This window comes from Corapipo altera, unplaced genomic scaffold (assembly GCF_003945725.1).
Source record: "Corapipo altera isolate COAL_440 unplaced genomic scaffold, ASM394572v1 48b, whole genome shotgun sequence".
Classification (NCBI taxonomy): Eukaryota; Metazoa; Chordata; class Aves; order Passeriformes; family Pipridae; genus Corapipo; species Corapipo altera.
Genome location: NW_020884884.1, coordinates 4,622,032 through 4,640,571, shown reverse-complemented (window position 1 = coordinate 4,640,571; position 18,540 = coordinate 4,622,032). Strand labels below are relative to the sequence as shown.

The following is an 18,540-nucleotide window of genomic DNA, read 5'->3' as shown; positions in this document are numbered from 1 at the left end:
ATTTCCTGTCTAGAGCTTCATTATCAGTGCAGCAAATTCACCCCCAGTAATAGCTTCTAGTACTTAATGATGCCATTATTCTTAATGATACTGTTTTTAGCTACAAAAGGAGTAATTACAGTTCACTTCTGCAGAAAATGGAAGGGAAAAATGTTTTGATTTCTCCTGTCGTTTTGTTTTTAGGACACATTCAGCTAACGTATTTTAGCAGGTGGAGGGAGGTTGAAGATTCCTGTGACAACGATGCCATAGAGAGAATGTACTGCGCCCCAGGTTAGAGCAATCACCTACAATGTTTCACATGGAAAGTAGATTAACAGCTTTCATTTTCTCATAGAGTCTCTGTAGCACAGAGCTCACGATCATGTAGTACCTGAGTTTTCTTTGCTTTTTTTCTGAATGTCTTAAAAACCTACAGGGCTCATGACTGCTTTATTGTTGAACTGTGGTGGTGTTTGTTATGTCATGTCCATAAAGTGTAATTGTATTGAATGTCTTGTTTAAGCAAGTTTAAGGAATGTTCTGTTTTCCTGCAGTTTTTTGCTGTGTGTAAGTACATATTTGTAACTGAAAAGATGACACAAAGAGCCTTAAAAATACAAAAATTTATACTTGCAAAGAACATGGGGGACAAGGGGAGAACCATAGTGGTTTGAAAAATACAACCCTAATAGGCTTAGAGATGCCTCTGACATTTTTGATGAGCTACGGTGGGCTTTGAAATAGTTTAGAGAGCTCTTTTCTTAGAACCGCTTTCATCAATCATGAGGGTGATAAAATCGATCTCTCTCATAGCAAGGATGGCACTTGAAACTGAGTCCTCCCTCTTTTCCTTTTTCCAATTTATTTTCTGCTAATATAGTGGTCAAATGGTAGTGACAACCAAAAATCAGGTGTTTCTCTTATAGCTTCATATTTTAAAAATTTCATAGGTAGCTTAGGAAAGCTACTTTTAGAGTTGAAATTACTACTTCTTTATTCTGAATTTGAAATGCCAACATAACTTTCTGCTGAGTGTGTGGTCTGACCAGGCATTGCAGCTTGGCATGCAGGTAATCCTCAAGTTCAGTCTGCAAATGTGCTCAGAAAATTTATAAAAAGAGTTACCAACAATGGAAGTTCTGAACTTAGTTTGGCATCAGGTGTTTATTCTGTTTTTGTCCCACAACTGAAATGCAGTAAGGAACTATCTCTGTGCATACAGGGGGTAGAATCTCAGCAAAAATTTGAATGCCAACTTCTTGAGATAAATAGTAAATAAAATCTTTTCTATCCAGGTGCAAGTCAAAAGGGCTGTTATTACAGAAAATTATTCCTTTTACCTATCAAAGCAAATCCAACACCTTTATTCTGCCCTCACACCACTTTAATGCAAGAACAAGAGAACTGGGGAATCCCAACAATTCTTGTTGTTGTTAAGTAGAAATGTGTCCTGGTTGCTAACATGCGTGACAACCTGTTAGAAAGAGGTGTTTTCCTGCCTCCCTAACCCAGCCTCGAACAAAGCACTCCCTAGTTGAGTAGTAGCAAAGATGGAAGTGCAGCCTTTTCCCACCCTGTCATCATTAATGAGCTGTGAAAGTCAAAGCTTAATTTTTCTGTACTTTAATGAGGATCCAAAGAGAGGCTTTTTTGCCCCCTAAGCCCCAACCAGCCAACTCCTGCAGTAATTAAGTGTTTAGGGAGCAGTTGAAATAGTATTTAGAAGTCCCCAAATGCAAGAATAAAGTTTTCCACGATGTCATTATTTCCACCTCACAGCACAGGTGTGGTGTCCATCCGGGCTTTTTTTGGTTAAGTTGCCCTCTCCTCTCCGCCCTCTCTGCCCTACCCCAAGCTGCAGTTTGCTTTGTGTGTCTGTAACTGGTGAGCTACAAGCTGAAGATTTGCAAATGCAAATGTTGATCCTGCTCTATGATTCTTACCTTTCATATTTCTTGATCCTAATGTTATCTCCACAAAGCGTACTTGTACTTTGGTGTAGCTATTACATCTTAATTTTTATATAGGGGAGTAATGCTCCCCTATATAAATTAGCACCACAAAATATATTTTGGAGTCAAGTGCCATTCTGTTATGAGCAAGGATTCAATAATGGTGTATAGCCGAGTCCAAAGCAGCTTTCTTAAGGCTACTGCTGCTAGTAAATGTTGCTTTAGAACTTTTTGTCAGTGTTAAAAAATAATCATGTCAATGGACTTTCTCTGGGTTCCAATGTTACAGAGAAAAAAAGCCTTATTTGGATGTTAGTTTTTTTTGGTTTAAGGAGTGTACCGTGTCCCTGGAACCTCTTCAAGCTGGTTCTTGGAATAAGGATTTTGAAATTATAGTTGTGTGTCAGTTCAGTACACTAAGAGAAATTGACAAGTTTGAGGGTTTTTATATTATTTTAAAGTTGCTTTTTAAAATTGGTTATAAATGTTTCTCACAACGTTTTTTTTTTTCTGCTGAAGGAAGGACTGTAGTTTTGTGGAGGTTAAACAAGTGATCTTCACAAAATTCCATCAGGTCTTATGATTTACCATAATAAAACACAGTGACTAAATGAACTGACTCAAAGTGAGTCTTTATCTTGTTTTGAATTTTCCTGGGGTTTTCAGTATTATGTGCTGTGTTGCTCTACCTCTGGGTCATCAACCTTCCCTTTCCTTTTCTCTCCTGGCTGAAGGATTCAGTGGAACTTGGCTTGTAGAATTTTGTTTCCATGTGTTTAGCTTGGTGTTTTAAACAGACTTTGAGATATATTAGGGTTTGTATATGGTAACTTGTATGCTACCTGATTTCAACATTGTTATTTAAATAAGTGCACTCTTTAGAAGTATGCAGGAAAGGGAAGATGTCTTTTAGGGTCTGGTGTTGGAGACTGAGAACAGATGATGAGTCTAGGGCTGCAGTTCTTCTTCTGCATTGATTTTTGAGGTACAAATTTTGGAGGCAGAAAAAGGAGAGTATGAATGTGAAATTTAAACAGATTTATTTCAATTTAAAAGAGGTACAAAATTGTATTGCAGAATTATATGAAAATTGTAGAAATGTGTTTGAAACAGTTGTATCTTTTAAATCGGTCAGGTGTTGCTTTTTTACAGTGTGAGTTATAAAGTGCTTTGCAGTGAAGTGCATGAGGATGTATTTAAATCTTAAGTTGTTTTTATTGGTTGAAGGAGAACATGGAATCTTAATTCTACAATTTATGTATCAGAAACTAATTCCTGGATGGCATAGGGATAACAGTGTATTAGTGTGGAAGTTTTTCAGAGGCAGAGGAGAATGGAGGTCCACCTGTGTGGAACTTGCTTGCGGGATCTAGGATTTTGTGTTTAAGGCTTTCAGTACACTAGAGTGGAACCATGCATTAAAGCAAAGCAAGGTAATATTGGTACAGAAACAGTGATCAGATCTCTGCCATGGTAAATAGCAGGGAATTGCTCAGCTCTTGTTATCCTACGAAAAGTGGAGAGGCAGTGTGACAGCATATGTCGAAAAGACATTATGCAGTGTATGTATAAAAGAACAAACAACTGCACACATTATAAATGCAAAAGTGTCAAAAAGATGAGGGAAGAGATGGTTTAAAAAGCTGTATGCTGTTCCCTGCGAGCAATATAATTACTTTTGTATGAAATAGCAATTGCCATAAATTAAAAGCAGGGCTGCGTCTTTTGCGAGAGGAGCAGCACTTCCCCTCTGCTGACGGGAGGTGGCATTATACCATTAATGGATTTTGCTGTCGCACTTGCTGGCGCTAATTTGCCCGACTTCTCCTAAGAACTGGAAATGGAAGATGCGGTTCATTTGTAATGATTTGCATATCGAGAATTGTACTCGCAAGCTCAGAGTCGTGGTGGGTTATAGTGCTGTTGAATCTGTCGGTAAAGCTGGATAACTCTTTACTGCTGTATAGTTCTACTCAATTTAAGAAAAAAAGAAGTTCATGCTGAACCAACTGCAGCAACAACAAAGCTGTCTGCAGATGCTTAAAAGTAGTGCCTGTGCTATACTTTGATTAATGGCCAAACTAAATCTTTGCTGTGCACCTATGATAAGTCAAATGTTGTTTCTCTAACCTACAAGGGAAGTGATGGATTATAAATCATCCCCTATAAACTCAACACCACTTCAAGTAAAACCATGGGGGTTTTGGCCGAGAAAAACCTATTTGCTTCTAAAGAAGAAATTAAGCACTTTTAACTGAGAATTTCTCCTGTGTTAATGTGGCTACGGTAACTATTGTGAGGTTTATGTGGGTTTTTTTTCCTTTAACTTTTCACTTAACTAAACCTTTTTACTAAATTTTGTTTTCTGAATGTTTTAAAGTGTGCTAAGCAGCTATATCTGAATACAAAGTTATTAGTAGATCAGATGAGAATGATTCACTTCTGTTTAAACAGCCCTTTGCTCTCCATGCCCCCTGAGAACTCTTATCACATATTTGTCCAAAAAATCCCCACAAAAACTAACAAAAAATCCCTTGCATTATCCACCTGTCTGGTGGCTGATAGTATCAGCAATGTATCTCTTTATCTCTTGGTTAATGTGCCTTGGTATTCTGAAGGGGGGAAAATTCCAGTAACAGATTCAATTTACATGGACAGAAACTTGAGCAAATGCCAGCCTAGCAGGGGGGCCATTATTCTGCTCTATAAATAAGTTTAAAAAAGAAACACACACACACACAAACCTGTGAATCAACATGTTTTGGTCTAATTGAGGGAAAAGCAAGACAGATGAATTTTGAAATGCAAATGATCACCTTCTGTTATTTAAGTATTGGTTTTGCCAACATTGTGATCTTAAATATAAAGAGTTGTTAACTTTTAAATGCAGTAATAATTGTATGCCAGTCTTGATTTTTAAAATCAGATCGGTAACTTTAAAAAACCCCAAACCCTTCACAGTATGCTTAATACGTGTGAGAAAGACATTTGTCTATAGGCATAGCCTAGGCAAGACTGTCTTCAGCTAAAACAGATGAAGTTGAGAATTTACTCACAAAGAGAAATCTCTAAAGTACTTTTTCTACTAACCTGGGAAGTGTCATGTTGTGGAAGCGGCTTGCTGGTCTAACATCTTGTGTAAATATGATGTGTGAATGAGATGTTTTATTTACACTCTCCAAGTTCTTGTTCTAGCAGCGGGGATGCGTTCTGTTGCATCCCTGTTTTTGGAGGATGAGATTTCAGAACTGGGCTGCCTTTAGTGTCTTTTTTCTTGTTTAAACAATGAGTTTTCACCAGCCTGTGTTTAATAAAAACTGGAGATTTGCTGCTTGAGATCCTAAAACCAAAGGGATCTTAGCTTCACAGAAAATATAAGTAGTAAACTGGCCATCAGTAATGCAATGTATTATTCTGATGCTTTCATAAGCTGTGTTTGTGTAAATAAGCCTTATTTACACAAACTAGCCTTCACAGAAACCTACACATAAATACATGTTAAATTTGGTTTTATCTAACCTGCTGGTAATGTTTTAATGTGCAACCTGATTTTTGTACTCCCAAATGAAGATGTCACTTCTGCTCTTAAACAATTCAATATACAGATGCAAAGTGCAGCTGATAACCTAAAATATATGGCATGAAAATAAAAATTGCTAGGTTGCTATTATTAGCCTTCATACTATAATTTTTATTTACTGAATAAGGAAAAAAAATATTTGCCTCTGTTTACCAAATAGACATTTGATGCTGAAAAACCTGCATGTTATTTGTGTATGTGTTTTTCAATAGGAGTTTGTAAGCACTCATTAAATCTGCTGTTCTGCATTATAGTAATTTAATTTGAGTAGATAGTTTAAGAAGGAAAATAACTGTGGTAGATTAAAGTGCCATTGACCCTGAGAGGTGTCGAGGGGTGGGCTGATCTTGTGGTTAATAGTGGAAGACTGGACTTTCTACTTTTTATCTCTGACTCTGTCCTAGCTTTTTGTGTGACATTAATGTCTCAGGATAATCCTAAAAAGAAAAACACTGGACAGGTGAAGGAGCTTTGGGCATCAAAATCAGCAGGATGGCCTAGCTTGATTTAAAAAGCCCTGGCAATAGGAAACAGGACTAAAAATTATCATGAAAAATATATGACTGGCTTGAATAACAAGCAAAGGTGGTCTGGAGGTGCCGAAAAAGTACTGATTATTGTGAGGCTGGGAGTAACAGTTTTACAACAACCATTTGGAGTGGGACAGCTCTCCAAAAACACTTGAGTGTCCCACAGAAAACAATGACAACTGACTGCTCCCAGAACAGCAAAATGTCATGAACGTGGAGTAGGCAACTGAAAGCATAGGTCTGGGGAGAGAATCAGGTATTTTCTGAAAAGAATCTGATGTGATTTGGCACTCGGGCTCGTTGTGAGTACACTACATGTTTCAGGTGAAGTACATGTTCTTGTGGTCTTTCATAGGCTCTGTAACTAGAATAAGTAGTAAAATGTACCAAAGCTGTTGATTTGTAAAAATCTGGTGTTTTAGTCTGGCTGACATAAAAGCCAGTTGTTAACTCTAGAAGAAACTGTATTTTACCTGGGTTTGTTCATGTGTTTTATTATTATTAATTGTTGTTACAAATGAGGCTAAAACTTGATGACAGTGTAGAAGATGCCTTGTGAAAATAAATGGAGCTAGTTGAAAGATTAATTAGTGTTTGCTTTGTTTTGATAACAGAGCAGTAATAAGTTTCTTTGTCTCTTTAGTCACATGATTAAGAGGAAGTTTTGATTCCATCATGGGCTGCTAAAAGAAAGAAAGAACACAGTTCCCTCTATTATTTTTTCTTTTTTTTAGTGACATGAGGAAATTTCTTCCAAAGAGGAACATAGATGCTCATGTGTTTTTGAACAACTTTAAGATGAAACTTCCTATTTTCATACTCCATTTGATCTTAGTAGATGTTCATTGGACTTGCCTCACTACTTTATTGTTTAAAGACCATGATAAACTTCTTATACTTAACTATAGATGGTTAAATACTGTGTTTTATAAATTGCTAAAACATTTTAGGCAAAGCATTATGGCCAGATTGCTCTTGTGATGTGTTATTTAGTGACTGTAGCTTACAATATCTTGGCTGACTGAGTTTGCTGAGAGTAAATTAGCTTGGACTCTTTACTTGATTCTCTGCAAATGGTTCTTTACATACATAGATATCAAAATATGATAAAATAATGATCTTTTAAAATTAAATGAGTGTAAGGTAAACAGAATTTCCAAAGCGCCTCTAATGGTTTTTCATGCAATGCTGTTTATCTTAATGACCACAGAAGGGGAAAACATTGTATTTGTCTTCAGGATGTTGAACAAGTCTAATTCCTCCTGAACAGTTTCAGACACCTCGTGATAGTTCATAGAAGTCTCCTTGTGCAGAAGTGATACTTGAAAGTATGGTGTTTCTGCTTGAAATGAGGGGTAAGGGAAAGGGCCTCCTCAGGTTTTGGAACTCTTATCGATCCACTCTTCTTAATTTCAAGAAAACCACCTCAGTGCAAAGCCCATCCTGACTCCTAGGTGTCTGGAGAAACACTACATCCACCTAGTCCCTGTTGTCATGTAAGCTGACTTGAGATGTCTTTTTTTTTGGATATTACTATTTGTCCAACAAAGTTTTTGATTAAGTTTTTGTTCTTGGTGATTCAGAAGCCGTCTGGCCTGAGTTGTGCACTGAATGTCTAAGTCCTACTTTGAGCCTGACTTCTTTTATGTTAATTAGTGTTTGTGTGTTCTGGTCGTGAAGCCTTATTGTCAACCCTGTAGGAAACTGATTTTGGAAGAAAATGTTGCAGGTGTGGTAGTAAAAGCCTTTGAAATCCTTCAGCATGAAAGGTATATTTCAAGTTAAGGTGCTGTAGAAAGAATGAGAAAATGAGCCTTGGTTTACCGTCAATGACTTTATTGAGGGTGTGTGTTCAGGAGAGATGAAGTTCTGCTTTTTACTTTAGAACTGGCACTTCAGTTTAAAATACAGTGTTGTCAGCTACGCATCTCTTATCAGGAAGTAAGGTATTACTGTGTGCAATGCAAATATTGAGATAAGTATGGAAACCATAAAGAAATGGCCTTTCGGTTGAGACCAGCTGCTCTGGAAGGAGGACAGTGCAGGGTAGTGAAGGTGTTTACCTGTCCCATCTGTTTTTGTCTAAACTGATAGCATTTTACAAATTTCTTTCCCTTCAGTTATCCCAGTGACTGCTCTTGGAATTGTTTTTGTGCAGCAATCTAACATTGCTGTTGACTTGTGCTACTTGGTGCTGGATGTCACGGCCATGCATCGGGAAGAGAGAAAGAGGAAAGCTTTCCCTTTAATGAAATTGCAGTAAAGTTGGAAGAGCTACTGACTTTTTCTTCACCCTACTGTATTATTTCTCTGATTTAAAAGGATTTTTTATTTGAGGATGATATAAATGCTTTTTTTCTACAAATTTTGTACTGCTGTTCCTAGAAGCACCAACACTGTGCACATGTGTGCACACATTTATTTTTGTACAAATCTGGGTAAGGTCCTTGATTTCAAGGTTCATGAAGGAAAGATTTGGCATATCCCTGTGTTATTTACTTAAGCTTATATGTTGCTACCATTTATTGTCTAAATTACTTTGCTAATGGATCAAGATGAAAATGTTTTCTTGGTGAAGGCAGATATTGTAGTTCAGATTTATTGTAATATTAAAACTTTAAAAAAAGCAAATGCCCTGTGTGGTATATTACATTAGCCAGCTACTCTGTGTCCCTCAAAAGCACTTCATAATCTATAGTTTCTAGATTTTCCCATGATGTGTAGTCAAGATAAAATGCAGTAATATTGATGTGGTATCCTGAACTTATTATGATTGTAATGTGACCTGTTTGAAGTAAGGAGATGTAAACAACACATGTTTATTTGTAGTATACACATTTTTTAAATTTTCTTTTTTTTTTAAGGAAAACATTTATTTTAACCTGAAATAAGGAAACTTTGGAACCCAGAGAAAGCATCAGGAAAGCAGACATTGCATAATAGGAAAAAAGTTGAGCTAAAATCTATTTTCTGTAAAAAAGGATACTCAGCTGAGTTTTCCATTTTCTTTTCTGTGTTGATTCAGATGACTTGTCATGCAGTTTATACTGTGTACATGAGAACCCAGCCAGAGCCCTTCAGCCCTGAGAGAAATCTATGTTACTTGACTGTTCTTGATTTATCCCACTTGTGTCATTTTGGTCATGGTCAAAAGTGGGTGGAAGAGTTCAGTGCTTCTCTCATAAAAGAACTGTAGTGACGTTTGTTTTGGCTGGGCATATATTGAAAGTGTTCTTACAGTTGAAAATACGAGGCTGGATTTTGGAGAAGTGGACTGTAGTTTACTTTTTGACTCTTACTCTGTCCATTTTCTTCATCAGTGAAGAAAATTACGTCCTGTAATGAACAGTGTGTGATTCTGTGAAAGAAGGCAGTGTAACTTTGATGCTTCAAAGAACTGAATCAGCATCTGTGATTGACAAAATAAAAGGAAATAATACCAAAACTGAGATTTTTTTTTTTTTTGGTAGAATTTCTTTTTCCTGTGCTCTGAATTATTATTTTTTTTTTCAGTATTTTTTCTTCTATTGGGCTGTAACTCATAAGGCCCATCCCCACTGAATGTCTTTAGGGAAGAATGGTTTATCTCCTTTTGTGGCAGTATTATTCTAAAATTTTAAGATGTGTCAATGTGGGGAAGTTAATGGTATTATAGGAACTGAGAATGTAATAGTCAATCTTAATTAATTTTTGGCTTTGTTGTCCTTATTTTAAGATAAATGTGGAATTCAATTAAAAATAATCACTTGCTGGGAAGAAAGCTCTGCTCTAAAGAAATCTAAAGTATTTGGTTTTATATTTTACTCTCCATTCACGTTATCTTGTTTTTGAATGTACATTATTGCAATATACAGCACTAGGAAATCACAATCAGACTGGAAAGGCATTTCCATTCAGTAGGTTTCACTGAAAAGTGCTATGAAAACCTTTCATCAGCTGGTTTGTGTGGAAAGGTCCAACTTCGGGGTTTTCTTTTGTTTTTCTTTTATTAAAGCACAGTTACCTACAAGGTCTGCCTTTCTGAAGGGCTTTAAAAATAAATTGCAAGAACAGATTTTGATTTTTACACAAATTTTCTCAATTTACCATAGCTTCAGCTTCATCTGGATGCTTGCCTGAGATCTTAAAACGTTTTAAAAATGCATGTAATTATGCTGATACAGTTCCTCGTGTAGTTGCTGTTATATCTCTGTAAAAGTTTCTTGATGCTGATAGGAGTATTAATCTGTAGGGAGTGGAATAAATCCTGATGTGTGGCACCCTTGTAGTGATGTATTGGTCATTCAGAGGCCATTAACTGTAGTAAACTTTTCAATGTGAGGGATGTCCTACCTAAAGAAACAATGTCTGAGCCATCCTTCCTTGTTGCTCTTGCAGCGGCAACCTCAGGCTAGTTCAGTAAGGTGCTGAGCATCTTCCAGCTTGTGTGGCAGCTGCCTGAGGGGGCAACCCTCTGCACATCCCTGTGCACAGCATGTGTGTGCCTCTCTGCATCTGGGGAGGGTTGGGACTGACACCTTCCTCTCCCTGACCCTGGAGAGTGACTCATCTGTAGCTCTCCTTGGCCATGCTCATGCTAAGCTCCATAAAATGATGAGCAAGATTTTTCCGCACATGCCGCAATGCTTTTCACACCAACAGCTTATGGCTGTATGTTAATTGTTGTCCTCTGCTGGGAAGCTGGTGTGGCTTTTGCCACCAAAGCTATTTTAGTGCAGCTTCTGCATTTTTTTGACAGTCAAAATGAAGATTTCATCTTCGTTGCAATCTGTTTTTCTGCCTGTTTTAGAGCAGACAGTGTAGTGTATTTGTATTTAATAATTTTTGTGGTTTAAACCCTGAGTCAGTGAAGGCCAATTTTTCTGCATGCATCATGCTACTGAATATGTGTATGGCAAGGGACTCTGTCGCTCCTGTCTCTCCTCTTCACTGTCCCTTGTGCATGTACAGCAATAGCAGTGTTGGGTGCTTGCTGGGTGCAAGGGAAAACAACTTTTCGTACCGAGGTACAATTTGGGCTGAGCTGCCACAATACATAGTTACTGGCTGTGGTTATGCTATATGAAATAGATTTAACATGTCTGAGACCAGAGAGGCTATTGTAGGGAGTAGATTAGCCATGAGACAAATCCTGCCCTCTAAGACAAAATTGAGGCATGCAGTAGACCATTACAACCTCTCTTGTGCTGCTTTTATGGATACTTCAGGCCACTCTGGTCAGTCCAGCTCTTCTGAGCACAGTAAATTCTCTAAATATGTTTTGCTTTACTGTCTGTCGCTGTCCAGTTTTGTCCAGTGTAGAAGAATCATAACTGTAATGCCTACAAGTCTTGAAAATGCCTATGTGTGCATGGAAAAGGCAAATTATGCATGAAATGTATAGTGCTGCTGTGTTTGAACAATCTGTAGGTGGCTAAAGGGCTAACTAAATTGCAGGCATAATGAAAGCTCTGTGGTATTTAGTATATGTTCTGTCAGCATTAAGCAGTCACCTTGTAAATATATGTTAATTTTGAAGGAGTAACTGACCTTTTTAATATTAATTGAAATGTCTCATGTTTAGAGGTTGGTGCTATCCTAGAAGAGACAGAAGCCTGTGACTGGTGGAGCCTGGGTGCCATTCTTTTTGAACTCCTCACTGGGAAGGTAGGCCTGGGGGCTAACAGTTACTTAATAAAACTGACTTCTTGGCCAGTAGTTTCTCACAAGTGGTATGCCCAGTTGTGGTTCCCTTGCTTGTTTTGCTAACTTGAGTATTCTCAATTTACTTAGTCTTCTTTGAGACCAAAGAAACAGGACATGCTCAAGCTTCAGTAGAACAGCTTGGTAAAGCCTTATCAAACTCAGGACTGAAAAAAGAACCTAAACCATGCTGCCCTCTTAACCACAGTGAAATCAAAGTTCTCTAACATTCCACCTGTACTTCTACAAAAATTTTGCTCTACTAGTTTTAGTATTATTTCCTGGGACTGCGTAGAAGCCATATGTTGCTGTTAGACGTTAATTCAGTATTTTGACACAAAGATTGCTCAGCCAAATCAAACTGGAGATTGGTTTGCAGTTCTGAACAAAGAAAGCAAAGTCCACCAAATTCCCAGACTCTTCAAGTTTGAGAAATAGAACAGAAGCTCTAAGATGTAAATGTTCTAAAGCCGTATCTGCTGGACATAAGTGCCTGTAGACATTCCTCCTCAAATCAGTACCTCATACTAGGAAGCACTGAAATTTCAACTGTTTGCATGTATACTAGGAGATAATCCAACACTACAGTTTTTAAATTAATAATTGTGTCTGCCTCTTTTGATTATTTTTTCCTTATTTTCCTTTTCTTCTCCAGTCTCTGGTTGAGTGCCATCCATCAGGAATAAATACTCACACTTCTTTGAGTATACCAGACCATGTATCGAAGGAAGCCAGATCACTGGTTCAGCAAGTAAGTGAGGGGAAAATTTGTTTTCTATATGTACACGTGTAGATGGGACAAATACCTACCTGAGTTGGTCTGGTGAAGTAAATGTAGAAAGAGAAAGCTACTGGTAGGAACGTGGATGGCTCTTTTGTCAGGGCTGATGAATTTTGCCCGGTTGTCTTGTTGCATCTGGAAACTTTTGACTTCTCCTGCCAGGTATGTCTGTAGAAAACTAGAGTGCTTTGCCATTTCTTCAAAGAACAAGCTTGGCAAATGCTGAGTGCTTTGGAAACACCTGCTGGTGATGCATGAGCATTTTAGAAGTTCTGCCCTAAATGCTTGTGGAAATATTTGTAATGAATTAATCTGAAAAATGTTTATGCCAATTCAGAAAGACAGCTCAAAGTGTACTATGAAACCTGTAACAAACTGATTAGAAGTTATGACCTTGGTGCAGTTGAAAATCTGTAGCTGTTCTCCAGGAAACCTTCTGGATGCTATTTGTTAGGAAGAGTACTTTAAACTGTGAATACAATGACTTTTGTAGTGAGAAGATAACTGGTAGGTTGGATGAAAGATAGAGTAGGAATCTGTAAAATACAGACAAGCTTCCAGGCTGATACACCATTTTCAACCTAATGGAAATAGTATTGTCTGATGGTTTTAGTTTACTCTTAGCTTTAGGTATTCATGACTGAACTTTTAGTACAGGGTCTTGAAATTCAGGTAGTGTGATCTTCCTTCTAGTTAATTTTGATGTATCTGAGGAAGTGGTGTCTAGATCTGACCTGTTCCACTTGAGAAGAATAAGTGATACATGTGAACTGTGCTGCTTGGCTTTGAAGAATATATTGCTAGTTGATGCATAAATAATGACAACACTTAGATGAAGTTTTTAACAGAACAGAGTGGCAAAGTAGTTCTTGAGGAAAATGAAGGAAAGAGATTTTGAAAATTCAGTGAGTCAAAAGACCCAGTGACAGATAGATTTCTGTGCTATTACTGTGAAATGATTAGTGGAAATGGAACTAGATGTTTGGATGCCACCTATTTTGACTAGGTGACATGAAGTCACTGAAGGTGAAAGCATGTGTCTGTTTGTTTCTGGCAAAGGTAGAAAGGGAAATGACTGAAGAAAAATCCCATTTTCATGTAATCTGCATTTATGTTGTTAGATGGTAGCAAATTGTTACCCTTACCCACAGGTACTATAGAACACAAATGACTGAGGGAAAGCGAAACAACACTTAATGAAGGGAATTCCTCCCATTAAGATGAGAAGACAAATGAAGTTGTCCAGTCCATGTTTCCCTGCCAGTGTAGGATTGTTTTTCACGGTAGACTAATGTATTGCCTATTATCACATATGCCAAAGAGTGTCTCTTTTGCCACTTGTGGTTTAAGTAGCAAATGTATTTCTGCCACTCACAGCTATGTTACAGGGCCAATTTTTTCTCCCCAATGCCTGTTAGGTCAAGCTGTCTAGCGTAGGGTGGTGACTTATCTGGGGGAGGTTTGGCTGTATGAAGCAGTAAATCACATTTTTGTTGTGTGACTATCCAAGGAAGCTGCCATTCATTGCTGAGGAAGCCTTGTCAGGAAAAGGAAGAGAGCTCTCTTGGCATGGATAGCAATTTGTCATTGTGACTTTCCTTCCCCCCACTGCCAAGGGTAAACAGGTCAAAACCTCACAGAATAACTCTCCAGGATCAATGTTCAGCTATACAAAAAATTGAGTCAGGCTGTGGCTTCCAGTCCAGGTGACTTAATTGTAAACACCTTCTTCATTTAGCCAGTGTCTAAGAAAACAGAGATCTCTTTATTTCTGGTGAAAGATGAAGTTTTGGGTGTTTCTTAATGTTTGTTTGGTATTTTGCACCCAATATTTTTTTTAGGCACCTTCAGGTTTTTCTACCAACAACATATGCAATGTGACTTTTCAATAGTTGCAGTTTGTGTTGCATTTGTTTTATAAGATTAAAGTTCTACTGGAAGGACAAACTCCAGAAAATAAGTGACCATGCTTACTTTCCTTATGCTGGTGCTTCTTGCATTTCAGCAGAAGGCACAGACACCCTGGCTGCATCTGTGTGTGTGTGTGTGCTGGCTTGTGGAAGATACTGGAGCAGCACCATTCGCTGTCAGCAAGCTACCTTTACTATGTGACATTATGACTGCAAATAGCTGAGCCATCTTAAAATGTGTAAATTCTTATGTTTATGGATGTAGGCTCTCTTAGATGTTGACTGCATCAAGATATGAATACACGTTTTTCCAAGTGACAACTGGGAGAAGTTACCCTAATAGCTGTTGCAAGCAAGAAATCATGCCTTTGTACTGGCTGTAATTGAATAGAGTATAAACAGTTCTCTAAAACTGCAAAATATTTTTGTGTGCCTTTATTAGTCTCTTTGGAGTTTACCTTTGCATTCCCTTTTATATGGATTGGTATCTTTAAACAGATGTAAATATTGTGATTTCCTTTTCACATGAATTCAGCATGTGATGTACAACTAAAAAGCAAACGAGGTGCTGAATTTCAGGAAATTTCCATTAAGCCATTACACTGTTTTGTTTCTTTCACTGGGGTTTTGATTTTTCAGTTTTAGGCCATTTGTAGGACTCTCTGAAACTTTTTTTTTTTTTTTTAGGAAATAGAGAACTGGCTATGTTATCCTGACATTTTAGTACCAACTCACAATTTATGAAATGGAAAGTTACAGACCACTATCCCCGATGTAGCCAGAACGCAGTGGTGTGAGCAAAGGTTAACATGAACAAACGTGGTGTCCAGAGTTCTACTGATTCAGGCTCAGGCTGCTGCTGTCTCTTTTTTAAATGAGGTTACACTTAAAATGAAGTCCCAGTGTGCAGTGCTTTGGGGAATTGCATGCTGTGATCAGTAGTCTCTGAAGACTGTAACACTGAGACTCAAGGAAAGGAGAGTCTTCTTCCTTTTACTTGATTTTAGGAATTTCAAGTATGCTTTTACACTCTTGAAAGTAATTCATAGAGCAGGAAAACAGTAGGATGTCCCTTACCTTAGACCTTTCTGGAACTTTTAAGCAGTTGTTTTTGTTCTTACTCACTGAATCATATATATGTTTCTTTTATATCAAGCTTTTGCAGTTTAATCCTGCGGAGCGTCTTGGTGCTGGCGTTGCTGGTGTTGAAGACATCAAATCTCATCCATTTTTTGCCCTTATAGAATGGGCAGACCTGCAGAGATGAGAGACACATGCCCTCTGAACAAACTCAGGTCAACTGGACAAGTTTCTCTGGCACAGGAGCACCCTTACTTGCTTCCTTTGGATGTCTCAAACCATTTGGATGTGGTGGCTAAAGGATGCTGGAGCAATTGGGCCAAAAGTGAACACTTTTAACAGGAATCACTGGTTGTACAGGGTGCTGACTTATTTTTATGACAACTGGTTGCTATGTGTGTGTAAGTCCTTTCATCAAAGGGAGGTTTGTGAGGCAACTCCTGGGCAGCATGTTTAGCACTGCCAGCTTGTCAGCTAAGTAGAAACAGGAATGTCCTCCTGATGGTTTGTCTGATGATGGAAGTGTCTACAGACTGTGCCAGTTGAAAGTATTTTTTTACAGTGTCAATAGACCATTTCCCTATGCTAAGTGCAGCTCTGTGGGGGGGTGGGGAAAGAAGAAACAAATAATTTATTAATGGTATATGCTAAATAAAATACTAATATGCTTTATGCAAAAGTTGACATTAAAAATAATATATCCATTAAAAATTAAGAAAGCTGTTGCATAATACTGTGGAATGTGTCTTGAAATAGCATATCATTTCCCACTCTGGAAGGAGCATATAAAAGGCAAATAATGCTGTCAAATGTTGTACTTTGTTGGCTGGCAATGTCTGTTTAAAACTCTCGACTCTGTTGTATTTGATGAGCTACCTATAAAGTCACTACAGAAAGGGAAATCTCTTCCTCAGCCGGATAAACACTGCTTTAGCACTCTCATAAGGAGCAAGAAAACGTAACACTAAATAAATGTATAGATAAAAAAGGAAAAAACTCTTCTCTCATCACTGCAGCCACTGCTTTATCTCTTAATGAACTTTACTTCCTCTGAGTGTCCTATTTTTAGCTGATACTTCAGGAAAAAACCTTTCTGCTCGTGTTCTTGTGCTTGAGGAAGCTTCTGAACTCCCCTGTTTGTTTGTTAATAGTCTTAATAAATCAGAGAAAGCCTTCACCCACTCTGCTGCTTGAACAGGAAGAAGCCTGGGATTTGCTCATGCCAAATGACTAAGTGACATCTCTGAGCAAACCCTAGTGGGTAAGACTTGGGCACAAGCCAATTAGCTGACCTGTTTGTTTGTTAGAAAGGTCTGGAGAATGGGAGAAGAATACAGGACATGCAGAATATTTTGCTGAGCACTGCTGTTACTGCTAAGCAGCCATGCTTGTATGGGTTCCCGATGTACTGCAATGCCTGTACAGATTATGGATCTGTGGGTTTTTTCCTAAATGTTCCCTTAGCTCGTGCTCTTTTTTTTTCCCCTTTTTCTTTTTCTCCCCAGCTTTATCCGGAGAACAAAGGGCAAATTCCTTTGGGAAAGTGAGGTGACAGCAATGATTATTGAATTTACAACTCAAAAAAAAAAAAAAGTATCCCTCCATTTGTATTTTAGCAGTGTATTTTATGGGCACTCCCAAAAGTGCATCTGCACAATCTCCATCTGTTAGACACCAGTCGGTGTATTCAAATAAAGTGGAAAAGGAAAATGCTTCACTTAAACAAAGGAAATCTGGAAACTTTTTTTTTCCTTTTTAAATTATTCCACTCCCCTCTTTTTTTTTTTTCTTTTTTTTTGTCTTCCCTTTCTTGTGATCGCTAGGCCAGCAGAGGGGCTGTCACAACACTGCAGGTTGTAACCAGGTCACTAGTATCACTGCCTACGGAGTGCTGTCCAAGATTACATCACTTTCAGAAGCTGTGTTTCAACCTACCACCCTCTGGCTTCATAACAGGAACTCCCTCAGGTGAGCCACAGGAACAACTTCCTGCGCCCATCGGGTCGGAAATCTCTAATGCAGAGACCAAGCTGATCCGGAGCTTCCTTCCAGCACTGCCCTGGCTGTGACTTTGGAGAGGGCTCATTGCTCAAGGGAAGCCTCCCTCCATTTGGCCACCTGACTCCATCCCTGAGGCTCTCTAACCTAGCCACTAGATAATGTTGTTGCCCGTGTTGATCTGTCCCATTGCATTTGCCTGGTGATAACTGTAAAAAAAAAAGTATTTTCCATGTTCCTTTGAAATGCTCCCTTGTTCAGGTTGTGCCGGTTGCAAGCAAAGGCAGGATAAGACAACATAGGAGCATGAGCTGGTTTCTGTGAGCAGCAGAAGGAAAACCCTGTTCTAGCAGAAACCAGATGACCAATCACTCTCACTGTAAAGCATTCAGTTTAATTAATGACACCAAAATATTCTTTTTCAAGTATGTTAGTAGTGAGGAAATCTAGACCCCAGAGAGTGGAAGGATTAGGACGCTTGGCAAGATGATTTGCCAGAAATGAACATTTGAGATGCTACAGGTTTCTGTAACATTACCAGTGACTCAGCTAATGGTTTTGTCAAGGGAAGCACAGTCTTGAGTTTATTGCACAAAAACAATCCTGCCTCTTATCTTTGTTTTTTTTCTTTGAACATGCATTATGTTGTATTAGTGTTTACATGTATTCCTTTAATAAACAAAACCTTTCAAGCCTAATTCAGACTTTGCATTTCTGAACTTTATGTTTAGTTCTTGAAGACTCACCTTCTTATCTGATCAATGCTTTTTGTCCTTGACTTTAATGACTTGAAATGTTCTAGATACCTTCTTTTTGGTGCCTCTTCTGAAGCCCTGTGGTGCACATCTCCATTTTGCTGACCATCCATTCCCACTTCCTTCTGTTACACCTAATGACTAATAGCAAAACAAATCAGTGCCTTTTTGTTCACAGGAATTAGTGACGGTTTATGTAAAACACAGTAAAATAAACCTGTAGATTTACCTATTCTCCTGTTGGTATTCAGCTGAGGCAGATGACACGCTTAGGGCATCTCGAAATGGTA

General features: G+C 38.2%; 1 protein-coding gene across 3 annotated transcripts in view; it reads left to right on the top strand.

Moving 5' to 3' along the window:
• Window positions 1–18,193, top strand: part of RPS6KC1 (ribosomal protein S6 kinase C1) — an 89,155-nt gene extending 70,962 nt beyond the window's left edge. For 2 of the 3 annotated variants that reach the window (XM_027641734.1, XM_027641735.1), the window contains 4 exons: window positions 184–273; window positions 11,608–11,690; window positions 12,382–12,477; window positions 15,574–18,193. In XM_027641734.1, the coding sequence (XP_027497535.1) occupies window positions 184–273; window positions 11,608–11,690; window positions 12,382–12,477; window positions 15,574–15,684 (380 nt within the window). In that variant the 3' untranslated portion in view covers window positions 15,685–18,193. The remainder of the gene's footprint in view (window positions 1–183; window positions 274–11,607; window positions 11,691–12,381; window positions 12,478–15,573) is intronic. The other variant, XM_027641736.1, reaches the window with a different exon arrangement.
• The last annotated feature ends 347 nt before the right edge of the window (window positions 18,194–18,540 follow it).